Source organism: Oncorhynchus gorbuscha, linkage group LG23, assembly GCF_021184085.1.
Source record: "Oncorhynchus gorbuscha isolate QuinsamMale2020 ecotype Even-year linkage group LG23, OgorEven_v1.0, whole genome shotgun sequence".
NCBI lineage: Eukaryota > Metazoa > Chordata > Actinopteri > Salmoniformes > Salmonidae > Oncorhynchus > Oncorhynchus gorbuscha.
Genome location: NC_060195.1, coordinates 56,445,526 through 56,472,564, shown reverse-complemented (window position 1 = coordinate 56,472,564; position 27,039 = coordinate 56,445,526). Strand labels below are relative to the sequence as shown.

Here is a 27,039-nt window from a genome sequence, read left to right as displayed (position 1 = left end):
GTCTAGAGATACCGTACATAGACTTCCTTTAGGGGTTGTAAATGCCCAACATTTAAGGTCTGCAATGAGTACAATGTCATGTTGATGAAATGAAGTGAGCAATGGGACCAACTGCCTATTTCTTAGCAAATGGTTAACCTGTCAAAGCATGTTATTGTTGAAACATATCCAGAAGTAAACAAGCAAGATCTGTTGTAGGCTAAACCATCTTGCATAATGAACACACACACACACACACACACACACACACACACACACACACACACACACACACACACACACACACACACACACACACACACACACACACACACACACACACACACACACACACACACACACACACACACACACACACACACCTCTCCAAAGTAGTAGACACAGTGAGAGTGTCCTGAGGGTTGGATAGGATGATTCCGGTCCCAGTAGGTGAAGGAGACAGGTGTCTCGTCAACCCAGCTAAGGATGGCTGGGTTCCCCGTCCCGTTCAGACCGATCCACACGCCCAACACATCTCGTGATTGGTTTCGCTGAGTGTGCGGTGTACCTGCATGGAACTGAGTGCTGATCATCTCCATGCTGTCCAGGCTGTGTAGACTGACCAGGCCTCCTCCGATGGTCTTACAGTAATTTTCGGCCTGAGCAAACATCTTCGGTTCATCCATCACCAGCTTGTAACAGAACATGTTCCAAGGGGCCCAGCCCTCGTCACATATGGTGGATTTATACACCAAAGGCTCTGCAGAGAAACACAAGATCAAGAAAAGATGGATAGAAATAATATTGTGTGAGTTAAAAGGCTAGGATGGCCTGACATGTAAATCAAACATTTGAGCACTTGGAAGAGCACTCTAAAGATAAAAAACAGAGGGAAAAATACAGTTGAATTGAGTTGCAAATCTAGGATGGCCTTCAAATGTAAAGTGCTTCAGCACCTTGGAAAAGTGCTACATAAATCCCTTTGGCAGAGGACAGAAATACAGTGTATCTAATTGGAGGATAAAAGAGTAAGACCTTCCCTATTAATGTGATAAACTGGTTGACTCTCACCTGTTGCTACCGACTGGGTGACGTTGACGTTTTTCTTACAGATGTAGGGAAGTTTTTTATCGCAGACCTCACTCTCGTAGTAGTTTTTCGAATTCATGAATCCACAGTCTGACTCCCTAAGGATCGATGTGTGTGGCATCCCTACACACACACACACACACACACACACACACACACACACACACACACACACACACACACACACACACACACACACACACACACACACACACACACACACACACACACACACAATCTTAGTTTAGCTTTCCTAATGACGCAGCAAATCAGTAGTTATTTCTGTTTGTTTATCAAAGTTAGCAGGCTTGCTCATTGATACTGCTTTGTAGTAAACTCCTCGGTACTGAGGGTTGACAAAAACACAACCCAGAGAGGTCAAAGGGCTCTGAGGAAGGACAGTGACTGTCACGCCCTGATCGGTTTCATCTGTCTTTGTGCTTGTCTCCAGGTGCCGCCCATCTTCCCCGTTATCCCCTGTGTATTTATACCTGTGTTCTCTGTTGCCAGTTTTCTCCTGTCTTGTCTTAATTCCTGTTTTCTAGTTTTTCTAGTGACCCCTCTGCCTGACCTGACCCTGCCTGCAGTCTTGTACCTTTACCCCACTATTCTGGATTACCAACCTCTGCCTGACCTGACCCTGCCTGCAGTCTTGTACCTTTACCCCACTATTCTGAATTATCGACCTCTGCCTGACCTGACCCTGCCTGCAGTCTTGTACCTTTACCCCACTATTCTGAATTATCGACCTCTGCCTGACCTGACCCTGCCTGCAGTCTTGTACCTTTACCCCACTATTCTGAATTATCGACCTCTGCATGACCCGACCCTGCCTGCAGTCTTGTACCTTTACCCCACTATTCTGAATTATCGACCTCTGCCTGACCCGACCCTGCCTGCAGTCTTGTACCTTTACCCCACTATTCTGAATTATCGACCTCTGCCTGACCCGACCCTGCCTGCAGTCTTGTACCTTTACCCCACTATTCTGAATTACCGACCTCTGCCTGACCCGACCCTGCCTGCAGTCTTGTACCTTTACCCCACTATTCTGAATTATCGACCTCTGCCTGACCCGACCCTGCCTGCAGTCTTGTACCTTTACCCCACTATTCTGGATTACCGACCTCTGCCTGACCCGACCCTGCCTGTCGTCCTGCACCTTTGCTCCTGTTGTTGTAATAAACATTGTTACTTCGAAACATGAAACGTGATAATGACGTCATCACCACTCTGACACAGCAGTCGCCCCAACTGGCAGCATATTCCCATATACAGTGCACTACTTTTGACTAGGCCACGTGCTAATGGTTATATACAGAGGCCCATTCAGGCAAGTTGACTTGTTGTTCAAGCTCGTTCACGACAGTCCTCAAGCACACACACTGCCTGTCCCTGTGCAGTGCTGCATCCAGTCACAACGACCCTCCCTCCCTGCCTGCTCACAACACAACGCTGGCCTCTGTGTTTCCCTGGTGGCATTGTAACACAGGCTGGAGAATGAGATGAGTGCCAGGCAGTAGGGTGGTATGATTGTGGCATACCTGTACCAACCAATGCGTGTACTATACAGTATATGTGCCACGGCTATATCGTTGTACTATAAATAGTTGTAACCTAGTTGTGACATTGCTATATATGTATCATAGTACCATATATGTACCATAGTTGTACCATGGTTATTACATAGTTGTACCACAGTTGTACAAAGTACCATACTAACGTCCTCACCGTTGTCCCAGCGCACGTTGTTGAGGGGTGAGCCGTCTGACCACTGCCAGCCCTGAGACGAGTCCAGCTGGTGTAGGCCGATCCACATCCTGTCTGGCCTGCTGTTATGGGCCACGTCCACTTCAGTCCACACAGAACAGAGACAAGACAAGATTAGACAAGCTAATCTAGCTACAAAGTAAATGACGGAATCTTCATTTTTACTGACCTTGAGGGCATATATCATATCTGCAATTAGTCAATAAAAAAATAGCTATGTTTTACCCCCTCTTAACAGTCAGGGAAATAGGTTCCTTATATGTCTTCTAACCTGGGATAATAGTGTAATAATGATGGATGGTGATGGTTCTGAACAATAACAGTTGTGCTTGCTGTGCAGTGTCTCTCTTCTAAAAGCTTCCTTGTATAAATCTCCCTCTCTGTAATCCAATGAGATCAAATAACATCTGCAAAGTGCACCATCCTGCAGTGCACACAAAGACTTTCCTTTCCTGTGTGGTGAAGGAACAGTCATAGAGAAAGAGCTGTGACTGCTCTCTTTCTCTGAGGGTGTGGGTGCGCGCGCCCGCTCAGGCCGCAGCTGCTGCCAAAACTGAAGTGATGTAATGAAAACTGACAATGACCCGTGATATGTCTGTATTTTTGTTTCTAAACAATTGAGAGTGTAATTCCAGTGTGTCTAATCCTGAAAGTACAGGCACAAATACTACACTATAGACTCCTACACTACAATACTATTTTTGTGCCAAGTAGTTGTAGTCCCAAGTACTGTAGCCCCAATTACTTCCAAGTAAGTAGTATGTGCCGAGTAGTTCCAAGTATTGCATCTTTGCAGTACATGATTCATATTACTCTTCCTGTAATACAGGTTTGGGATGTTTGTTTTGTTTGAATGAGGCCATAGACAGCCACTATAGTGGAAGGCAGTCTTACAGATGGGGAAGGCTTGGTCCTCTGAGCTGGAGACGCTGAGCAGGTCAGCTCCCTGGCTGCGACAAGAGTCCAGCGCTTCCTGCCATGTCACCGCGACCTGGGACACAAACTCATAACAGGGTCCCTCCTCGGGGCCATCGAACAGGGCCTTGCAGCCTTCCTCTGTGAGAGAGATCAGAGAGGGGTTTCAGAATTGAGGTAGTATGTGTGTATGTCGGGGGTTTTGTGCGTATCCAACAATACCGCTGAACACATTGTTTTGCTACAGCATTTCTCAACTAGCATCCAACAGACAAATGTATCGTTCCATATTTCAGGAAAACTTATCGTCAAACATATGCCAAATAAAAACAGTGTCTGAACTAGAGGTCGACAGATTATGATTTTTCAACGCCGATACCGATACAGATGACAATTACAACAATACTGAATGAACACTTATTTTAACTTAATATAATACATCAATAAAATAAATTTAGCCCCAAATAAATAATGAAACATGTTCAATTTGGTTTAAATAATGCAAAAAACTAAGTGATGGAGAAGAAAGTAAAAGTGCAATACGTGCCATGTAAGAAAGCTAATGTTTAAGTTCCTTGCTCAGAACATGAGAACATATGAAAGCTGGTGGTTCCTTTTAACATGAGTCTTCAATATTCCCAGCTAAGAAGTTTTAGGTTGTAGTTATTATAGGACTATTTCTCTCTATATCATTTGTATTTCATATACCTTTGACTATTGGATGTTCTTATAGGCACTTTAGTATTGCCAGTGTAACAGTATAGCTTCTGTCCCTCTCCTCGCTCCTACCTGGGCTCGAACCAGGAACACATCGACAACAGCCACCCACTAAGCAGCGTTACCCATGCAGAGCAAGGGGAACAACCACTCCAAGTCTCAGAGCGAGTGATGCCTGAAAAGCTATTAGCGTGCACCCCGCTAACTAGCAAGCCATTTCACATCGGTTACACCAGCCTAATCTCAGGAGTTGATAGGCTTGAAGTCATAAACAGCTCAATGCTTGAAGCACAGTGAAGAGCTGCTGGCAAAACGCACTAAAGTGCTGTTTGAATGAATGCTTACGAGCCTGCTGGTGCCTACCATCACTCACTCAGACTGCTCTATCAAATCATAGACTTAATTATAACATACTAACACACAGAAATTTGAGCATTAGGTCATTAATATGGTTGAAACCGGAAACTATCATCTCGAAAACAAGACGTTTATTCTTTCAGTGAAATTCCGTACTTTATCCATAAGTCTAAATATTCCTGTGGCATCCATAAGTCTAAATATTCCTGTGGCATCCATAAGTCTAAATATTCCTGTTACATTGCACAACCTTCAATATTATGTCATAATTACGTAAAATCTGGCAAATTAGGCGACCCAAACTGTTGCATATACACTGACTCTGCGTGCAATGAAAGCAAGAGAAGTGACACAATTTCACCTGGTTAATATTGCCTGCTAACCTGGATTTCCTTTAGCTAAATATGCAGGTTTAAAAATATATACTTCTGTGTATTGATTTTAAGAAAGGCATTGATGTTTATGGTTAGGTACACCATAAGCAACGACTGTCCTTTGTCACGAATACGCACCGCATCGATTATATGCAATGCAGGACACGCTAGATAAACTAGTAATATCATCAACCATGCGTAGTTAACTAGTGATTATGATTGATTGATTGTTATTTATAAGATAAGTTTAATGCCAGCTAGCAACTTATCTTGCTTACTGCTTTTGTGTTACAGGCAAGCTCCTCGTGGAGTGCAATGTAATCAGGTGGTTAGAGTGTTGGACTAGTTAACTGTATGAAATACCAAAATATATTTTATTTTAAGTACTCTACTAGTACTAGTTCCAGTAATCATTATATGTGAAGGGAAACGGTGCAAGAAGACTAGTTGTAGATTGATTCCAGAATCATGATTTGTGTCTATAAACGTACCATGTTTTAAACAATATCCCATCTTTTTGTCAGCGTCAAAGTCGGAGGTTGTGGAACACCAGTATAGTCCAGGTGATTGGTCGTCGGGGAGGCACTCGTGGTACCAGCTGCCGTTGTAGTGGAAGGGAAACTCACAGGGCTCCCCGGTCGACGTCCCATTGGTGGTGTGGACAACTATGGGTAGAGGAGAAAAAATCATTAGAATCAATCCCATGGCACCCATTTCAAATGAGTTTATTAGGAATATTGGAGGCAGTATTCAATCTGGACAAATCTAAAGATACGACCTCGCACAGTTTGACTGTCAACTCAACTGGATTTAGTATGTAGGACAGGTCTGTGTACAGGTCCTTAATGTAGGAGAACACATTAATTGAATACAAAAGCTGCTGCTTTCAACGGAGGGCCAGAGTTTAGATCATGTTAAACTGTATCATTTAGCAGAAGTCTACTGGCAAACAACTGGCATACAGTGCCATAGATACGATTTCAAATGGAACAGGGTCAAGGGTATTTATTTAATGTGATGCGCAGGGGGCATCAATTGGGTATGGCACAGTATGGCAGTCACCATACCCTAGTTCAACACCAACAATTTAAAATAGGTGACTAAAATCATTCTAATGCAGATTAAAATGCAAATGCAGTGTAGCAATATTGGCGGGCGAGCATTAGAACATTGTGGACAGCTCTGAGGCAGGCTGTCTGTCGCTAGTAGAGAACATGTTTTAGGACGCGTCGGAGCGAGAGGAAAGGCTGTCTGTCTATCGCTAGTAGAGAACATGTTTTAGGACGCGTTGGAGCGAGAGGAAAGGCTGTCTGTCGCTAGTAGAGAACATGTTTTAGGACGCGTAGGAGCGAGAGGAAAGGCTGTCTGTCGCTAGTGGAGAACATGTTTTAGGACGCGTCGGAGCGAGAGGAAAGGCTGTCTGTCTATCGCTAGTAGAGAACATGTTTTAGGACGCGTCGGAGCGAGAGAAAAGGCTGTCTGTCGCTAGTAGAGAACATGTTTTAGGACGTGTCGGACCGAGAGGAAAGGCTGTCTGTCGCTAGTAGAGAACATGTTCTAGGACGCGTCGGAGCGAGAGAAAAGGCTGTCTGTCGCTAGTAGAGAACATGTTTTAGGACGCGTCGGAGCGAGAGAAAAGGCTGTCTGTCGCTAGTAGAGAACATGTTTTAGGACGCGTTGGAGCGAGAGGAAAGGCTGTCTGTCGCTAGTAGAGAACATGTTTTAGGACGCGTCGGAGCGAGAGGAAAGGCTGTCTGTCGCTAGTGGAGAACATGTTTTAGGATGCGTCGGAGCGAGAGGAAAGGCTGTCTGTCGCTAGTAGAGAACATGTTTTAGGACGCGTTGGAGCGAGAGGAAAGGCTGTCTGTCGCTAGTAGAGAACATGTTTTAGGACGCGTTGGAGCGAGAGGAAAGGCTGTCTGTCGCTAGTAGAGAACATGTTTTAGGACGCGTTGGAGCGAGAGGAAAGGCTGTCTGTCGCTAGTAGAGAACATGTTTTAGGACGCGTCGGAGCGAGAGGAAAGGCTGTCTGTCGCTAGTGGAGAACATGTTTTAGGACGCGTCGGAGCGAGAGGAAAGGCTGTCTGTCTATCGCTAGTAGAGAACATGTTTTAGGACGCGTCGGAGCGAGAGAAAAGGCTGTCTGTCGCTAGTAGAGAACATGTTTTAGGACGTGTCGGACCGAGAGGAAAGGCTGTCTGTCGCTAGTAGAGAACATGTTCTAGGACGCGTCGGAGCGAGAGAAAAGGCTGTCTGTCGCTAGTAGAGAACATGTTTTAGGACGCGTCGGAGCGAGAGAAAAGGCTGTCTGTCGCTAGTAGAGAACATGTTTTAGGACGCGTCGGAGCGAGAGGAAAGGCTGTCTGTCTATCGCTAGTAGAGAACATGTTTTAGGACGCGTCGGAGCGAGAGGAAAGGCTGCAGTGAACAACGCAACCTTTCTCTCAAAACAGTGCAGAGGTGGAAAATGGCTGTAGATAGCTAGAAAACTGCTGTTTGACTTGAAAGGAAACAAAACTAGAGTTTTGTGTGTAGCAGCTAACCGCTGTATGACGTGTTTGTAGATTGTTAAGTCCCCTATCGACTGAGCCAAATGAAGCTACAGCAGCCAAGGTGATAAAGGCCGGAGTCAATTAAGCTGTTCTCCAAATTGTATTTTAGAGTTTTTAAAATTGTGTAGAAATGCAGCAAATGAGCTTCGACTTGATAAACAAAAATCCCTTTGCCCCTGTCACGTTACCATACCCTACGTTTAGTTAAAATGACAGGCCTTGCTGAGTCATATTAGCCGTGTTAACAAACACGGTTACAAGGAAGACTATGCTAATTCTGGTTGGAAAGACTCCCCTTCAATTCCAAACGGAACTAATAAAACATCTGACGGCCAAGCAGAGTACAGTGCACCTGAATATTAGCATACAACAGACCATGCTAAATCTATTGTCTCCAAGTAATACAAGATGTTGTTCATAAAGATATTAATGTAAAGGTACACTACCGTCCAAAAGTTTGGGGTCACTTAGAAATGTCCTTGTTTTTGAAAAAAAAAAATAAATAAAATTGTCCATTAAAATAACATCAAATTGATCCGAAATACAGTGTAGACATAGTTAATGTTGTAAATGACTATTGGAGCTGGAAATAGCTGATTTTGAATGGTATATCTACAGAGTCCCATTATCAGCAACCATCACTCCTGGGTTACAATGGCACGTTGTGTTAGCTAATCCAAGTTGATTATTTTAAAACCCTAATTGATCATTAGAAAACCACCTTTGCCGTTATGTTAGCGCAGCTAAAAACTGCTGTGCTAATTAAAGAAGCAATAAAACTGGCCTTCTTTGGACCAGTTGAGTATCTGGAGCATCAACATTTGTGGGTTCAATTACAGACTCAAAATGGCCAAAAATAAAGAACTTTCTTCTGAAACTCGTCAGTCTATTCTTGTTCTGCGAAATTAAGGTTATTCCATGCGAGAAACTGCCAAGAAACTGAAGATCTCGTACAATGCTGTGTACTACTCCCTTCGCAGAACAGCGCAAACTGGCTCTGACTAGAATAGAAAGAGGAGTGGGAGGCCCCAGTGCACAACTGAGCAAGAGGACAAGTATATTAGAGTGTCTAGTTTGAGAAACAGACGCCTTCACAAGCCCTCAACTGGCAGCTTCATTGAACAGTACCCGCAAAACACCAGTCTCAACGTCAACAGTGAAGAGGCGACTCCGAGATGCTGGCCTTCTAGGCAGAGTTGCAAAGAAAAAGACATATCTCAGACTGGCCAATAAAAAGAAAAGATTAAGATGGACAAAAGAACACAGACACTGGACAGAGGAAGATTGGAAAGAAGTGTTATGGACAGACAAATCTAAGTTTGAGGTGTTCGGATCACAAAGAACATTTGTGAGATGCAGAAAAAAAATGACAAGATGCTGGAGGAGGGCTTGACCACATCTGTCAAGCATGGTGGAGGCAATGTGATGGTCTGGGGGTGGGGGTGCTATGGTGGTGGTAAAGTGGGAGATTTGTACAGGGTAAAAGGAATCTTGAAGAAGGAAGACTATCACTCCATTTTGCAATGCCATGCCATACCCTGTGGACGGCGCTTATTTGGAGACAATTTCCTCCTACAGGAGGACAGTGACCCAAAGCACAGCTCCAAACTATGCAATAACTATTTGGGGAAGAAGCAGTCAGCTGTCTATAATGGAGTGGCCAGCACAGTCACCGGATCTCAACCCTATTGAGCTGTTGTGGGAGCAGCTTGACCGTATGGTATGTAAGAAGCGCCCATCAACACAATCCAACATGTGGGAGGTGCTTCAGGAAGCATGGGGTGAAATCTCTTCAGATTACCTCAACAAATTGACAACTAGGATGCCAAAGGTCTGCAAGGCTCTAATTGCTGCAAACGGAGGATTCTTTGACAAAAGCAAAGTTTGAAGGACACAATTATTATTTCAATTAAAAATCATTATTTAAAACCTTGTCAACAACTTGACTATATTTCCTATTCATTTTGCAACTCATTTCATTGATGTTTTCAAGGAAAACAAGAACATTTCGAAGTGACCCCAAACTTTTGAACGGTAGTGTATATCTAAGTTCAGCGCATTCTTGTAAAATGTGGCTAGAGGTTTTATACATGTAAATAAGCATAGATAGTTTTGCCCATCTCATGTAGGCCTATGTTTATTATATTCTATTATGCTCTATTCTATTCCATTAGGAGAATAAGCCGCTCAGAGGACAGAACACACTCAGAGGACAGAACACACTCAGAGGACAGAACACACTCAGAGGACAGAACACACTCAGAGGACAGAACACACTCAGAGGACAGAACACACTCAGAGGACAGAACACACTCAGAGGACAGAACACACTCAGAGGGCAGAACACACTCAGGGGGCAGAACACACTCAGAGGACAGAACACACTCAGGGGGCAGAACACACTCAGGGGGCAGAACACACTCAGAGGACAGAACACACTCAGAGGACAGAACACACTCAGGGGGCAGAACACACTCAGGGGGCAGAACACACTCAGGGGGCAGAACACACTCAGGGGGCAGAACACACTCACTGCGCATCGGCCGCTGGCAGATATTATCGGTCGACTCGTCCCTCCTCCAGGCGTCTGAGGAGTCGCGCTTGGCACTGACCAGCCCGTCGGTCACCGTGAGGCCCATCTGGTCTACCGTATAGATGGCCCCGTCCAGGCAGCGCCACAACAGCATGGTGTTCTCCATGGGGCTACAGCTGAACAGAGACAGGGCCTTGGTCTTCTCCTCCAGACCCAAGCACTGGGACGTGCCCACGTGGAAGAGACGGTGGCCGGACCCCCACTTCCACTGGGACCCCCTGGAGCCGTCACACTCCCCCAGGGTCACGTTGAACCCGGACCCTCCAGACTTAGCCCCTGCTATCCCGGAAACTCCAGTCCCAGACGTGGACGTAGCTACCAGGCACTTCCCTGTGCTCACATGCTGTATGGTGAAGGTGTCGTTACCTGGAAATGATCATGAACATGAGTAAATATAGTGATATTATAGTCATAATAAAAGTGTTAGTAAGTATAGTGACATCACTACAACGATATAAGTTCACTCAACAAAATATTTTAGTATGTTTACAATAGATTTTTGTTTCACTATTCATTCGAATGCTTGGTCGATATCTACAACGTCCCATCTAATTGTCAGCTTAGCTGCTGGTTCTCTTTTCCTAAATACAGCTTGCCGTGGAGGCAGGGAACCAAGACTCAATTTCAAGGCAATCAACAAGTCAGATAAGCAACCTTGGCGTGATCCTGGACAACACCCTGTCGTTCTCAACTAACATCAAGGCGGTGGCCCGTTCCTGTAGGTTCATGCTCTACAACATCCGCAGAGTACGACCCTGCCTCACAGAGGAAGCGGCGCAGGTCCTAATCCAGGCACTTGTCATCTCCCGTCTGGATAACTGCAACTCGCTGTTGGCTAGGCTCCCTGCCTGTGGCATTAAACCCCTTCAACTCATCCAGAACGCCGCAGCCCGTCTGGTGTTCAACCTTCCCAAGTTCTCTCACGTCACCCCGCTCCTCCGTTCTCTCCACTGGCTTCCAGTTGAAGCTCGCATCCGCTACAAGACCATGGTGCTTGCCTACGGAGCTGTGAGGGGAACGGCACCTCAGTACCTCCAGGCTCTGATCAGGCCCTACACCCAAACAAGGGCACTGCGTTCATCCACCTCTGGCCTGCTCGCCTCCCTACCACTGAGGAAGTACAGCTCCCGCTCAGCCCAGTCAAAACTGTTCGCTGCCCTGGCCCCCCAATGGTGGAACAAACTCCCTCACGACGCCAGGACAGCGGAGTCAATCACCACCTTCCGGAGACACCTGAAACCCCACCTCTTTAAGGAATACCTAGGATAGGTTAAGTAATCCCTCTCACCCCACCCCCCCTAAGTTTTAGATGCACTATTGTTAAGTGACTGTCCCACTGGATGTCATAAGGTGAATGCACCAATTTGTAAGTCGCTCTGGATAAGAGCGTCTGCTAAATGACTTAAATGTAAATGTAATCATCTAAACACGCAAGGGGTCTATTGGGCCTGTGCTTTTCATGGTCTCCAACATTGATTGCTGATAATATTCTCAGTGCTCAGGCCAATTGCTTTTATCCTCCCATCATGTGGCAGCCTTACATCCATTAAACATTCTACCAACAATACAGAGTGGTTTTATCATTTCCTAATCTGGACTAAAGAATGTCATTGAATTAGAGGCCAATTGAATACAACTGGGTATGATGTTTCACTCTGAAACACTTTCGATGAGCTGAAAATAGCCTTTATTTTCAACAATTAGATACAGTATAAAGTGTGCAAATGTGAACGTGCACGTGTAATAAGGAAGACCATATAAGGAACTATTAAACAGTAAACAACATATAATTAAATGGTTTAATTTTCCATAATGTATTGACCTGATTCACTGAACAAACTAGGAAGAAAAACCCGACTGACAGTAGCTGTCGTAAATGTAAAACCAGAAACGATATAATGTGTACTGTATAATTGTCACGCCCTGATCTGTTTCCCCTGTCTCTGTGATTGTCTCCACCCTCCTCCAGGTGTCACCTGTTTTCCCCCATTAGTCCCCAGTGTATTTATCCCTGTGTTTCCTGTCTCTCTGTGCCAGTTCATCTTGTTTTGCCAAGTCAACCAGCGGTTTTTCTAGCTCCTATTTTTCCCAGTCCTCCTGGTTTTGACCCTTGCCTGTCCTGACCACTCTGCCTGTTCTGACCTCGAGCCTGCCTATCGCCTGGTACTGTTTGGACTTCCGCCTGTCCCTGACCTGCCTTTTGACCAACCTCTTTTGTTCTAATAAATATCGGAGCTTAACCATCTGCCTCCTGTGTCTGCCGTTGGGTCTCGCCTTGTGCCTTTACAATAATAGGTTAGCAGTTGAACTCAGAAGCAAAACAGACTGCATCTCTGAGTTGAACATATTCAGCCTATGATGAGTATGAGATTAGCTATTTATAAACTGGTACTGCAACATTGTGTGTGTCTAATAAGGTGGCCTATGCTCATTAAAGAGAGGCTTACTGGGAGAGAGTGAGAGAACTGTAACGTATGATCATGCAAACTGTTTTTACAGTTACACCAATAACAACCACATTCTGCAACATTTGGAACACTTCAACTGCGTGCAACCTTGCAGCAATGACTTTGCACCATTGTACCAAATACTCAATAGCAGTATTGCCAACTAATTTTCAGGGTAAATTGCTAGAGGCAGGTTGATTTGTTGCTAAATTGCGTTGTGATGTCATTGCGTGATATCGTAAAACAGCGTCATTAAGTGACATACACAATAACGTTACTCAAATTGACTGGCCATCTCGTCAACAAATATGATTTGACATTCATTTTGTTCAGGTACAGACTATTTTTGATTGAGACATGTTGATTGATGTTGTAAGTTATGTTCAAGATCAAACATTCGTAACCAACTATATTCATTGGGTTTTGCTCGTAGAACCCGTACCACTGCTGCTGCAGTCAGCCAACAATGATGATTTGCAATTTACTGAAATTGCTGCTGCCTGTGCACGAGCTGAGCGCCTGCTGCTGACGTCACTCACAATTCACTTTTGCAGCCATGCACGTGTGTTGTGACTGAGTGTGTGACAGAGAAAATCATGTGTGTGTCGTTTAGAGGGAAAATGCATGCATTTTAGCGTTTGAGTCACTTTTCAAAAGTTGCTAATATTTCCAAATACATTTTTAAATGTAGCCACATTTGTTGCATGATGATGTTTGAAAAAAAAGTTGCCAGTGTAGTCTGAAAATTTGGTAAATCTAGCAACAAAATGTTTAAATGGGCATCACTGCTCAAATAGGGCTGCACATTTTAAACGCCAGAGGAGTTTCAAGAGGTCGTTATTTTAATTATGATGGATATACTTTATAAAATGGTCATTACGCATTTTGAAAGCAGATGCGAAATGAGGAAATTGATTATACGGCAAGCGTACGTTACTTCCTGCTTTTGAAATTGAACAAAGGGGCTTGAAGTCCCATTATTGAACCTAAACCCCATTCAAAACAATAATGTGCTTACCACGGACTCTCTAAGTAGCAGTTGAGCCTATGGAAACGCGATTATCTTTCAAAGAGTTTAGCCAGGAACGGGGCGCGCATGCCTAGTGATGAAAATGGAAAGCACCCTACTTACCGGAATATGTAGTTGATGCGCAAGTTCCAAAACAAATCGTTTTATCACAAAAGAATAAGACAAAACATAGGTAAAATGTTGCTTGGAGTGTCATTTTCTCTATGGTTATAATACCACGTCTTCTCTATTCGGATTCACACGTCTCCAGTAGCCAGCCTACAGTTTGCGCATACCCAATTCTGCGTTTTAAAGTAACACGAGCTACTTTAAACTTGTTGACTGACAGTTGGTTGTGACTATCCTCAAGTCCGCTTCCTAGGCTGTTACGGTGTTCTGCGTTTTTCCCCATGGAAAATTGCGAGCTTGTGATTCGCCAATATTAAACTACGCATAACAGGACCACTCCCAGTCTGCGAACTGAAAATAACAACTGAATTGATGTTATTTTGCAATATAATACACAATTCACAGTACGTGTGTATTATGCGGAGTCAACGACAAAAGACACTGATAAACAAAGAAAAGTATGTTGATGCTGCGTCTCCGACATTCATAAGCCACTGTCAATTCTCTCAAAGACAAGCAAATAAGAACAGCAATGAAAATCATGCAGTGAATCATCACAGGCCAGTCCGTAGATGCCATTGCCAGACAAAATCATTTCTCCCAAATGGCACCATATGCCCTATATAGTGCACTACATTTGACCAGAGCCCTATGTGTCCTCTTCAAAAGTAGTGCACTAAATAGGGAATAGGATGCCATTTGGAACCTAAAGAGAGACCCACGAGTCCATCCTACTCACTTCTCCCTCTTCCACATGATGTCACCCCTGCCCTAGTCCCTCACCACACAGCATCTCAATGCAAATAACTAATTTCAAAGCAAATATGGTATAAATAAACAGGATAAAGACAATATTCGGATACCACCCCCACAGTGCACTGCAGACCATCTCAATGCAGATGACTCATTTCAAAGCCAACGTGGTATAGCAAGACACAGTTCAGATACAACTTGGGATACAGCTTCATTTTTATTTACACTGAACTGAAGGCACATAAGTATGTGTTACGAACATTATCAATACAAAATAACAAAAGACAGTAAACATTTTCAAGCATCCGTGTTATCCTCTTCCATGTGTTTCTTTCCACACAACAGAAAAACCTACATCAACATATTTCATATCTAATAACTCCGTGTACCCAATATAGAACGACGACAACAGGTAACACAGCAAAGACTGCACCTCTTAATAAACAACCCACACATAAGTCTACTTAGAATACTGGATTCATTCTCAAAGAGCTACCATTTTATATAACCACACTTTGTTAACTTCATTTTGGTTTCATCAATAAAAGTTTCTTTGCTCCTACATTATGACAGACGTGTGGACCAAATGAACAAAATGGAAGTGAATGACAAATATTTTTCTTGTAACGATAAATAATAAAACATAAATAAATGCCTGCATTTTTCTCTTTACTTTTTCTTCCCTTCCTCTTATGAATATCATGTATGTACTTATAAGCCACTTAAGAAATACTGTGAGGGTGCGAGCGTGTGTTCTGTGTGTAGGGAAATACGCAACAGGAATGCACATAAACAAACAAAAAAAACCTCTAAACTAAAACATCATCTTTCCGTATGGCATTAATGGAGTTTTGTGCAATAAAGTGCTGACAAAGAAACACCGTACTTTAATGACACTTTTTGATTTCAAAAACACAACTTGAAATTGATTTGGGGTCTTATTTCTGTTCATAAATGTAACAAATATTTTAAAAAATACATAGAAGATGACTTCAGAATGTATTGCAAAAGTATGACTTGGTCTTTGCTGTAAAGAACAACTGAATCGCGGCCATTGTTATCTTAAACAAGTATAAAATAGTTTTGGGTCCTGTACACGTCATTACAGAAAACTAAAAACTGTACTCTCAAATACAGTGGGCACCAGCGTTAGTGGGAGCAGTTGGCATTGTACCATAATAACGAATCAGCAAGTTAACAGTGCAAAGAATATCTATCGACTTCCAACGGATACATTAGAATGACAGCACCTTTCAAAGTTACTTGGGACAACGGCACTAATCCTTTGTAGACAAAACTTACTTCACATGAAGATGCACTCCCTCACTCTCAGGCACACGATTGGTTCCTAATTCATCAACTACTTGTATAAAGCACAGGAGGTTGGTGGCATCTGAATTGGGGAGAACGGGCTCCTTTGTAATGACCGGAGTTGAATGGTATCAAATACATCAAACGCGTGGTTTCCATGGTTTCCAGATGTCTGATGCCATTCCATTTGCTCATTTCCTGCCATTATTACGAGCAGTTCTCCCCTCAGCCGCCTCCTGTGGGATTCAAGTGGATAAAGCTAATTGGGCTCTGACATTATCCTCTACGTTCCCTTGCTGTGGTCCATTTCGGACTCCACAGAGACATACCAATGTTCACAGTCATACAGAGAGTTCGGCCCATTCCCATGCTTTACCCAACTTTCGAGAACGCCACCATTTTGCTGTCTTCCAATAAGTCCTATAGTGCATCTGAAAAAGGCACCGTATTCCCTATAGAGTGCACTACTTTTGACCAAAGCCGTGCACCTATATAGGGGAACGAGGGCCATTTCGGACACAGCCCTATTCTCCAGAGTGAGCTTCCAGATCTGCGATGAGAACGTTTCCATCGGAGTCTGTGGCCTGGGAACTAGTATGTCTGTAGTACGCGTTTCCCAGGGACGGCAGTCTGCGGAAGCGCATCACGTTCCTCTTGTAGACGAACCAGAGCGCCGCCACCAGCACGGCGAAGATCAGCATGGCCACCAGGACCGCGGCTGGGACGATACCGTGGTGCAACCCTGGAAGAGACACAGAGGGGTGAGTTTACTGGACATTGAAGGCTCTGTTAGTCATGGTAGAGGCTGCTCCCAAGATACCTTGAGTTGCCAAATTATTAGAATGCAAATGAGAAAAACAGCATAACTGTTAATAGCCTCAATTAAATACCTACCATTTAGTGGCGCCACTTCTACCTCCGGGATCATATCTGCAAAGAAGGTGATCTGTTTAACGTGACTGATCTATAGAATACATACATGTACACTGTACAAACGCATAACACAAAGCTTTGTCATAATGGCAATTGGAGGTTAGTGAGAGGCTGCACTTACACAGGTAGCCCAATTCTGATATTTATTTCAAATATTGGCAAAAAAGATCTGATTTGATTGGTCAAAAGACCAATTATTGGCAAACGATCTGATTTGATTGGTCAAAAGACAAACCAGTGGCAAAAGATCAGACTTGGGCTCCCTGTGTAAATGCAGCCAAAATGTCTCTACTCCACCTGAGTTAGTTTTGCAGACAAAGCCCAGTCTGTCAGTGCACTGAGAGAGGAGCCACATCCCATCAGACACCCTGGTGGACACACAGGTGTCTGCTGTCAGCAGGCTGGGGTCTGGGGCCCTGAAGTTCCAGTTGGAGTAGTCCACAGGAGAACCATCGAGCCATGCCATGGAGCCCGCTAAATCGGACCGGACAAACATGAAATGTTTAATAAAGAAGTTGTGAATTGGTTCATTCGACCCCTCTCCTTCCACCCTATACAACTCTGCCCCAGGTCATTGCTGTTTTTTTCCCCCAGTGCTTCTATCAACTCACCAGCTAAAACACTAAGTCAATAAATAGTATCAAAATACTACTTGAAAATTTTTGAAATTCATTATGTTACTAACCCTATTAAGCTGTGTCTTATCCCAGTTCTGTCCGAAGCCCTTACATTGCCTGTCTTTTGCCAGCTGTTGGTTTATATTGCATGCCAAAACCAGCAAGCTGCTTATTTTGAAGAGAGGAAACTTGGGGAAGCATGTGCTTACTGTCAGTGTTGAAGAACATCCCCAGCCAGACGGCTTGATGTGGGAAGCCATACGACCACAGCTGCTCCAGGACAAACCTGTTTTCCGTCTCTGTCTGTATGGTCAGGACCTCTGACGTGTTCGCTGGAAGAGGGAAAAACCCACCAAACCTTCATTATTACATGTGTATTACTGAGCATGAAGAAGGCAATTCTCTGTGAATGTTTTGCCCCCTCAGATCTATAGCTACAGTACAGTATTAGCCACTGGAATGGAGCTAATACATGGATCCTATAGGGGGAGCTCTCACCAAACATTACATTTTGCACAATCACAACAGGGAGTCATCACAAGGGAATTCCCATTGAGAAAGATCCATTAAATCCTTGATCCATCCTAGCATGAGACCTAATTGGCTCCATGGTGTACTGGACACTTACCACAGTAGGATGAAGTTGCTGAACTAAGGACAGTTTTGCAATTTCCCCTTATGTGCTAAGGTTAGAATTTGGGCAGGGGAAACTGATCCTAAATCTGTACTCGAGGGCAACATCTGTTGCTGTACCTTTGTGTTTGCAGTGCTCTCTGGCCTCCTCCAGGGTCAGTCTCTGGACCACGGGCTCAAAGCTGTAGCAGCTGGCGCCAAACCTCACCCACGTCGATGGACACACAACCTCGTAGCTGGTGAACGCATTACTCTCTATGGGATTAATTTATTTTTAGAAAAGCAGCATTGTGCATTTGAAACTCTTGAGGATTGACTAACAGCACAGCAAGCTTTAGTAGCCACTGTTTTATAATGTGCTAGGAACCCAGGCTATACTCACTAGGTGGTGGGACATGGCACAGGGCTCCCTGGAGCGGCATCTCACAGTCGGCCCTCCTCCAGCCCCCGGTGACATCCATGTACACACAGTCCCCCAGGATGAAATCATCATCATCGGCCGCAACCCAGTGGGTGAAGACCGTGTCACTGCCGTCAGACCACTGGTAGTTGATCCCATCCTGTAGGGACATACCGTCACAGGCAGGGAGGAGGTGACACACACTCTCAGGGTGAGCCTACGTTGCTAAGGCGGGTTGCTAAGGGAGATGACGGGGTTGTAGGTCATGTCATGCAACGGAGCAGAAAGAGTAGAGGGAGGCAGGTTCGGCTTGGGGGAAGTGTGGTGTTTATAGACCAATGTGTCTGGCATTGTGTAGAGCGCTGTGAATCAATTCTCTCCTTTCCTGTCCTCATTCCATATTTCACGAGCAAGACATTCCTTGAGTCTATGGGATTCTTGGATCCACATGTTGTGAGTGGCTTAGAATTCCTCCCAGCCGGGTTTGGTGGTTGAGGAAAACTACTCCCATACCGTGTGAGTGAAGCACAAAAATGTGCCCCAAATGGCACCCAGTTCCCTACATAGTGCACTACATTTGACCAGAGCCCTATCGGTCCTGGACAAAAGTAGTGCACTATAAAGTGAATAGGGTGTCATTTGGGACGCAAAATAGTTATACATGGGCTGTGGGCCAGGAGGAAAGCTCTGGGGAGCACACTGGACAACTGTTACCGTTTGATAAATACCTCTGTTTGTCACTAGATATTAGCTGTAAGACATATATTGGTATATAAACACCAAATATACAGCGCGTTCAGAAAGTATTCAGATCCCTTGACTTTGTTACAGCCTTATTCTAAAATGGATTAAATTGTTTTTTCCCCCCTCATCAATCTACACACAATAAAAAATGGAAATATCACATTTACATAAGCATTCAGACCCTTTCCTCAGTACTTTGAAGCACCTTTGGCAGCGATTACAGCCTCAAGTTTTCTTGGGTATGACATTACAAGCTTGGCACACCTGTATTTGGGGAGTTTCTCCCATTCTTTTCTACAGATCCTCTCAAGCTTGGCTGCACAGGTATTTTCAGGTCTTTCCAGAGATGTTCGATCGGGTCCGGGCTCTGGCTGGGCCAGGACATTCAGAGACTTGTCCCAAAGCCTGTCTTGGCTGTGTGCTTAGGGTCGTTGTCCTATTGGAAGGTGAACCTTCGCCCCACTATGAAGTCCTGAGTACTCTGGAGCAGGTTTTCATCAAGGATCTCTCTGTACTTTGCTCCGTTTATCTTTCTCTCGATCCTGACTAGTCTCCCAGTCCCTGCCGCTGAAAAACATCCTCACAGCATGATGCTGCCACCACCATGCTTCATCGTAGGGATGGTGCCAGGTTTTCTCCAAACGTGACGCTTGGCATTCAGGTTAAAGAGTTCAATCTTGATTTCATCAGAACAAAGAATCTTGTTTCTCATGGTCTGAGAGTCCTTTTGGCAAACTCCAAGCGGGCTTTCATGTGCCTTTTACTAAGGAATGGCTTCCGTCTGGCCACTCTACCATAAATGCCTGATTGGTGCAGTACTGAAGAGATGGTTGTCCTTCCGGAAGGTTCTCCCATCTGCACAGAGGAACTCTGGAACTCTGTCAGAGTGACCATCGGGTTATTGGTCACCTCCCTGACCAAGGCCCTTCTCCCCCAATTGCTCAGTTTGGCCAGGCGGCCAGCTGTAGGAAGAGTCTTGGTGGTTCTAAACTTCTTCCATTTAAGAATGATGGAGGCCACTGTGTTCTTGGGGACCTTCAATTCTGCAGACATTTTTTGGTACCCTTCCTCAGATCTGTCCCTCAACACAATCCTCTTGAGCTCTATGGACAATTCCTTCAACCTCATGGCTTGATTTGTGCTCTGACATTCCCTGTCAACTGCGGGACCTTATATAGACAGGTGTGTGCCTTTCCAAATCATGTCCAATGAAATGAATGTACCACAGGTGGACTCCAATCAAGTTGTAGAAACATCTCGAGGATGATCAATGGTAACTAGATGCACCTGAGCTCAATTTCGAGTCTCATAGCAAAGGGTCTGAATACTTATGTAAATAAAGTATTTCTGCTTTTTATTTTTAAGAAATGTACAAAAAAAAATTTAAAACAGTTTTCGCTTTGTCATTATGGGATATTGTGTGTAGATTGATGAGGAACAATTATTTAATCCATTTTAGAATAAGGCCGTAACATAACAAAATGTGGGAAAAGGGGAGGGGTCTGAATACTTTCCGAATGCACTGTATTCACATAAGAGTTGTAGAAATGTGAATGTGTGTATGTGAATAGAAAGTGCCCAAATGGGACATAGGTAGGCCCACTTTTGATTGGAGGAGATCAGATACATGTGGTGATGATATGGCACAAGCATGCTGTGAATAGTCACAGAGATGAAATCCCCATGCTTTGAAAGAATGACATGGACTGGAGAGGGAGAGAGTGACAACATCCGAGTAAACAGACTGTCAGGCATTTCTGTATTTACCGCATTACTTCATTGCGGCCATGCTGTTTATAGAAGACCTCTAGCTAGTGCTCTTAGCTGTTTCCTTGCCATGACGCAAATCTACTGCACACACTCCTAACATCATCAAAGGTCAATTCATGCCACAGACCAACTTCGACGTGCTTGTTAACGAGCATTATCTACACGCACAAACGCTCACACGCAGACACACACACAGACAGACAGACAGACAGACAGACAGACAGACAGACAGACAGACAGACAGACAGACAGACAGACAGACACACACACACAGCACAGGCAGGTAGCAGTACTTAGCAATATAGTATAATACATACGTCTTGACTATACAGTCCAATCCAGTGGGGGAATGCCAATCTATTGACAAGGACAGTAAGGAAAGCCTGGTGGAAGGGGTCGGTAACGCTCACCAGCTCAGACTCAGACTCTAAGCACATATTCAGTGCCTCGTACCAGCTCATGTTGCCACGGGCAACCCTGTATCTGTGGTTCTTGTACTCAATATTGTCAGGGAGAGGGTGAAGGTAGGAGTGGGATGGGGGTTTAGTTGTGTCTGTTGCAGGGAAAGAGAGAGGGAGAGGAAAAGATCAGAGAGATTGTTTCAGGGAGAAGCAAAGGCATGGATTCGACCCAAAATCAACAGAAACACTCATTTCATTGTTCAACAATTCCTGAAGGGGATTTCTCTCAGTGAGCAGACTCAACGGGGTGACATTTTGAGAGCACAAAATAGGAAGCTATAACCAAAAACAACAGTTTCATTAATGAGGTAATACAGACCTGATTGGTTATATATCTCAGTCCTGGTCTCTGAAAATAGGCCCCAATGTGTCTGAATGAGGGGTGAGCGAGTGACACAGAATGCATGAAGACAGAGGGGAGTCCTACCTTGGGGTCTCTGACAGACAAAGCCGTATCCACTTTCTGTGCACTTCTCGTCGAACCACTTCCCTGTCAGGTGGAAGTTGTGGTTGTTGGAGAGCACCGTGCACAGAGGATCGTCCCCGCCCAGGGGCCCGCCCAGCCAATCATCCTGCAGAGGTGGGGCGCCCACACACACACACACACACACACACACACACACACACACACACACACACACACACACACACACACACACACACACACACACACACACACACACACACACACACACACACACACACACACACACACACACAGACACACACAGACACAACACAAACAACCCCCCCCCCTAATCAATACACTATACAGAGAACATCACCAAAGCACAAAGACGATATCTGATGTTTCATTTAACCTTACCGTCAGAGGGTTCTTGGGTTCTACAGGGGACCAGTTGGTGTAGCTGACAGGTCTCCCATTGGTCCATTTCATGGTGTCCTCATCCCGTAGCCCAATCCAAACGCCCACTGTACTGCCCTGGAGCAGCATGGTGATGTACGCTTGCTCGATCTCGTCTTGGATGGCGACCAGCGTGCCTTGGAAAGAGGAGCAGATAGACTGGGCGTCTCTCCAGCTCTTCCCCTCCTCAGAACTGTTGGGGAGGTGCAGCAGGAGACACTACCAGAAGACACACAAAACACACGGAAATCTGGCAAGGTTTTGGTATAGTTCCACCAACTAGATTTTCCTTGTACGGTGTGAAAGAAAAATGACGTATTTAACTGATCTATTTGATATTAATGGTTAACAATTAATATTTAACTAATAGTAGGACTGTGTTTTCATGGGCTCCACTCTAGTTCCCTGCAGCTAATCTGGGCGTATTGTCACTGGAGATGGCTTGAGCTGACAAATGAGTTAATAGACAAGAATGTGTTTTACTAGAGAACGCTTAGGAGTAGAACAATCCCTCATTGTCTCGAAATCACCCTTGCATCTGGGAAACTAAGTCAGGGTGGGGTTAAGACAACAACCCACATGCAGATAACGACAGGATGAACTCAGAGTGGCTTATGATGCTCCTTGGTCTGCATGGGGGGGTGTTGAACCAACCATGACTGAGCATTGTTAGTATATATAGTACTCTGCATTTGTGTAAAGGTTCGGTTACTCGGTCCAACACTCAAGGGTGTGGGGTCGAGCAGCCTCAATATTGCAATAATGAATCAATATTAAATCAAGTTGATTGTTTGAAAAAAAGTCTCTCTCAGTACTGAATGTCCACGACAACGGTCAGATGGCCAAGAGAAACTCAAATCAAATCAAATGTTATTGGTCACCTGCCTCGACTTACCCAGACGTACCTACGAGACCATTCCCAACAATTCAGAGCAAGAAACTATTGACAAATATTTGCTAAATAAAAAAGGAAATAGTAACACAACAAAAACACGGGAGACGAGGTGAACCTTGTGTCCGAAGTAGAGCCATCTCTCTGGACAGCCTCCGATGTAGTGAGGCTCTCTGGGAATCTCCACCACGGACACGGTCCGGCGCTTACATACGTGAGCATGGAGACCGCCACACTCGCCCGCCGACCACTGACCTGTTGGTCGCAACACGTCAAAGAGAAGTCTGTCATGGTGTTTTGTGTGTGTGTGTGTGTGTGTGTGTGTGTGTGTGTGTGTGTGTGTGTGTGTGTGTGTGTGTGTGTGTGTGTGTGTGTGTGTGTGTGTGTGTGTGTGTGTGTGTGTGTGTGTGTGTGTGTGTGCCTGTGACCTCACCTGAGATAGAGGACATAGTCACACACTGTTTCTGTTTCACTGGGGCATCATGGGAGCTTCCTTCTGCCCAATTCTGATAATCCACAGCGGACTTATCACTCCAACTGCGCACACACACACACACACACACACACACACACACACACACACACACACACACACACACACACACACACACACACACACACACACACACACACACACACACACACACTCCTATTACACCCCCACACTAAATAAACAGCATACTCCATTGAGTGTGAGGTAAAATACAGCATTGAATAAACTACAAAAAAACTCTTACCTGAACTCTTCCCTCACAAGGTCTGTGGACAGCCCTATCCACCAGTCAGTCGACCCCAGAGAGAGCTGAGAGAACCAAGAGAAGAAAAGGAATGCTTAGCTCACTCATTCAAGGCCTATTACCGTCCTCCTGCATTCTGCCCTCGCTCCAGTGAAGGGTCAGCCATTCAGCCTCTTTCACGCCACGAGAGCCCATTCAACCCTTCTCCTCAGCCTTGGCCTCATTCAGCCCATCTCCTCAGCCTCATTCAGCCCCTCTCCTCAGCCATGGCCTCATTCAGCCCCTCTCTTTGGCCTTGGCCCCAGCCTCTACTGTTTTATCCACAGCTCTGTCCTTTTTATAGCCTTCAAAAGCCTCTCCACCAGAGGGCCCTTCAGTTTGATCCAAGACGCTGAGCTGTAGTCAAACAAGGCCCTTTATTTTATTCCGAATGTGCGAATGTGTCGGCGTGTGTGTAAGAGAGAGAGTGTGTGAGGGCACTTGTGTGTGAACTGTGAATGTACAGGCGCGTGTGGGATTGAGGGCGCTCGCGTGTGAATGTCTCGGCTGGCGTGTGTGAACTCGTGTCTGCTTGTGTGTGTGTGTGTGTGTGTGTGTGTGTGTGTGTGTGTGTGTGTGTGTGTGTGTGTGTGTGTGTGTGTGTGTGTGTGTGTGTGTGTGTGTGTGTGTGTGTGTGTGTGTGTGTGTGTGTGTGTGTGTGTGTGTGTGTGTGTGTGTGTGTACACACCTTCCCCATGCGCTCTCTGATGAATCGGAGCTCCTCTTTAGAGTGGACAGACAGCAAGTGGGCGCCCATCATCATGCAGGCCAGGTTAACACCCTCCCAGGGAAAAGGCTGCTTGGCCAGCAGATACTCTGCTCCTCTGTAGAACACCCAGGGCTCGTTCTCTACAGGACGGAGGAAGGTTACACAGCCCACAATCACACAGTCCCTCTCAGAGTTACAACTGCAATTGATATCACAAATAAGCATGTAAATGAATGCATAATCACTCAATATAATACATCAAAAATGTCAAATATAACAAAATACATCAAAACGAATACATTTACTTACGGTCGCTATACCAGTAGGGTTTGTTCAGCTCCACACCTATCGAGACAAATAAGACAGACATTCTTATTGATAAACCTTTCAAATCAATAAGGATAAATCAACAAGCAACTTTGAGATTTTAAAACGTTCCATACATGATAAAGGCAGCCCCCGCACCTCTCTGATTCAGAGGGGTGAAATGCGGAAGACACATTTCAGTTGGATGTGTCCAGACCAGGTATCCCCTTTTCCCTTTACTGTATGTAAGGTGCCATTGATGTTAGAAGAGCTGAGCCCCCCCCTTACTATCCCTTACAGAAAAACCACATGGATTCACATGAAATGTACATGTTGTCACGGTAACTTCACACGAGATCACGTGATCACATGAAAACATGTGTTTTTGGAACACGTCGCGGGTTCACGTGAAATTAATGTGTTCTTTTCTGTAAGAGATGTACTGTAGGCAGAAAGGCTTTATATCAATCCAACCCATTAGTTATTATAACAGTGATTACCTCTGGGAACCTTGCAGATCCACTCGCGCTTGGTGTCGCAGGGCTGTGGCAGGAGGGCGTTGGTCAGGTCGCTGTACACGGCACAGCTACGTCGGTCATCCTCCTCGTTCTTATCCTCTATGAAGGAGGACACCACGGGGGTGCCGTCAGACCACTGCCAAGATCCTGCTGACTGGGGGTCTCTCTTATTCAGGCCCACCCAGAACCAACGACCCTCTGTTCTGAAAGAGAGGAAGAGTAGAGAGACAGAGAGACAGAGAGACAGAGAGACAGAGAGACAGAGAGAGAGAGAGAGAGAGAGAGAGAGAGAGAGAGAGAGAGAGAGAGAGAGAGAGAGAGAGAGAGAGAGAGAGAGGTATTTTAGAAAAGGTACGGGTATTTCCTAAAGAAAATGTGTGTGCTTGATTCCCTGGGACAACACAGTATTATAGAAAGGGAAAAACAGAGGTGTAGGCTATAAAGCACACTAACTAACCCATCAAACATGGAGTAGAGGAGTCCTTTGACGAAGACCTGCTCCTTGTAGTGGTGGAAGCTGGCCAGCTGAGCTCCTAGAGCCTGGCAGAAGAAGTCAGCGTCTTCCCACGACCGCTTCATCAGCACCTTCTCGCTGTGGAACGCCTGAGGACCACAGTCAACAATGACACTACGTCGCCTTGACTACAGCATCTCCTTTTCTGCGTTGGTTTTCAAGTGACAGCTAATGGGGCAACCTCTATAATTTGGAGAACTCCAGTGATCATGTCATACTCTCTTAGAGTGGTAGCATAAGCATTGCTTTTCACAACAAGTTAATAACTGAGGAAGACACGAGAAATACAGGAAAAGAGATAGGGGAGAAGAGAAGGAAAGGCAGATGACCTTGTAACAGTGGAGCAGGCCGGAGTGTGATTCCCAGCCTGGAGGACAGGGGGCGTAAGCGTCAATATGGACTGTAGGGAACAGGACCTCCTGGTAACCACTGATGCTCTGTTTACACACTGACAAGGCCTTCTGGGATTTGCAGTCCTTCACTTCCCAGTGACCCAAGGCCTGTCCGCCTGTCATAGCCACACAGCCACCTGCACTGACTAGAGAGGAGAGAGGAGAGAGGAGAGAGGAGAGAGAGAGAGAGAGAGAGAGAGAGAGAGAGAGAGAGAGAGAGAGAGAGAGAGAGAGAGAGAGAGAGAGAGAGAGAGAGAGAGAGAGAGAGAGAGAGAGAGAGAGAGAGAGAGAGAGAGAAAGAAAGAGACAAACAAACCAAGAAAGAAAGAAAGAAAGAAAGAAAGAAAGAAAGAAAGAAAGAAAGAAAGAAAGAAAGAAAGAAAGAAAGAAAGAAAGAAAGAAAAAAAAAAAAGAGACTGAGCTGTGAGAAACAGATCCACAACGCCAAGCTAAGCAGGCATTGGTGAGAGTGTTAGCACCACGGTATTTCATTAACTAAATGATGGGAATTCTA

General features: G+C 45.0%; 2 protein-coding genes across 3 annotated transcripts in view; both read right to left on the bottom strand.

Annotated features, from left to right (window-relative positions):
* The window catches only part of LOC124010986 (lymphocyte antigen 75-like), a 43,469-nt gene extending 29,129 nt beyond the window's left edge, over positions 1-14,340 (bottom strand). Inside the window, exons 1-7 of one of the 2 annotated variants that reach the window (XM_046323864.1) lie at positions 13,926-14,340; positions 10,287-10,712; positions 5,693-5,866; positions 3,733-3,894; positions 2,800-2,919; positions 1,051-1,191; positions 363-739 (exon numbers count right to left, since the gene is read on the bottom strand). In XM_046323864.1, the coding sequence (XP_046179820.1) occupies positions 363-739; positions 1,051-1,191; positions 2,800-2,919; positions 3,733-3,894; positions 5,693-5,866; positions 10,287-10,712; positions 13,926-14,019 (1,494 nt within the window). In that variant the 5' untranslated portion in view covers positions 14,020-14,340. The remainder of the gene's footprint in view (positions 1-362; positions 740-1,050; positions 1,192-2,799; positions 2,920-3,732; positions 3,895-5,692; positions 5,867-10,286; positions 10,713-13,925) is intronic. The other variant, XM_046323863.1, reaches the window with a different exon arrangement.
* Positions 14,341-14,882: 542 nt separating this feature from the next.
* pla2r1 (phospholipase A2 receptor 1) overlaps positions 14,883-27,039 on the bottom strand; it is a 28,575-nt gene continuing 16,418 nt past the window's right edge. Inside the window, exons 12-28 of the mRNA XM_046323914.1 lie at positions 26,463-26,671; positions 26,077-26,222; positions 25,602-25,822; positions 25,105-25,140; positions 24,775-24,935; positions 24,048-24,112; positions 23,744-23,847; positions 23,429-23,565; positions 22,380-22,637; positions 21,981-22,125; positions 21,410-21,645; positions 18,561-18,738; positions 18,299-18,433; positions 17,755-17,877; positions 17,226-17,402; positions 16,890-16,925; positions 14,883-16,737 (exon numbers count right to left, since the gene is read on the bottom strand). Of these exons, the coding sequence (XP_046179870.1) occupies positions 16,520-16,737; positions 16,890-16,925; positions 17,226-17,402; positions 17,755-17,877; positions 18,299-18,433; positions 18,561-18,738; positions 21,410-21,645; positions 21,981-22,125; positions 22,380-22,637; positions 23,429-23,565; positions 23,744-23,847; positions 24,048-24,112; positions 24,775-24,935; positions 25,105-25,140; positions 25,602-25,822; positions 26,077-26,222; positions 26,463-26,671 (2,585 nt within the window). The 3' untranslated portion in view covers positions 14,883-16,519. The remainder of the gene's footprint in view (positions 16,738-16,889; positions 16,926-17,225; positions 17,403-17,754; positions 17,878-18,298; positions 18,434-18,560; positions 18,739-21,409; positions 21,646-21,980; positions 22,126-22,379; positions 22,638-23,428; positions 23,566-23,743; positions 23,848-24,047; positions 24,113-24,774; positions 24,936-25,104; positions 25,141-25,601; positions 25,823-26,076; positions 26,223-26,462; positions 26,672-27,039) is intronic.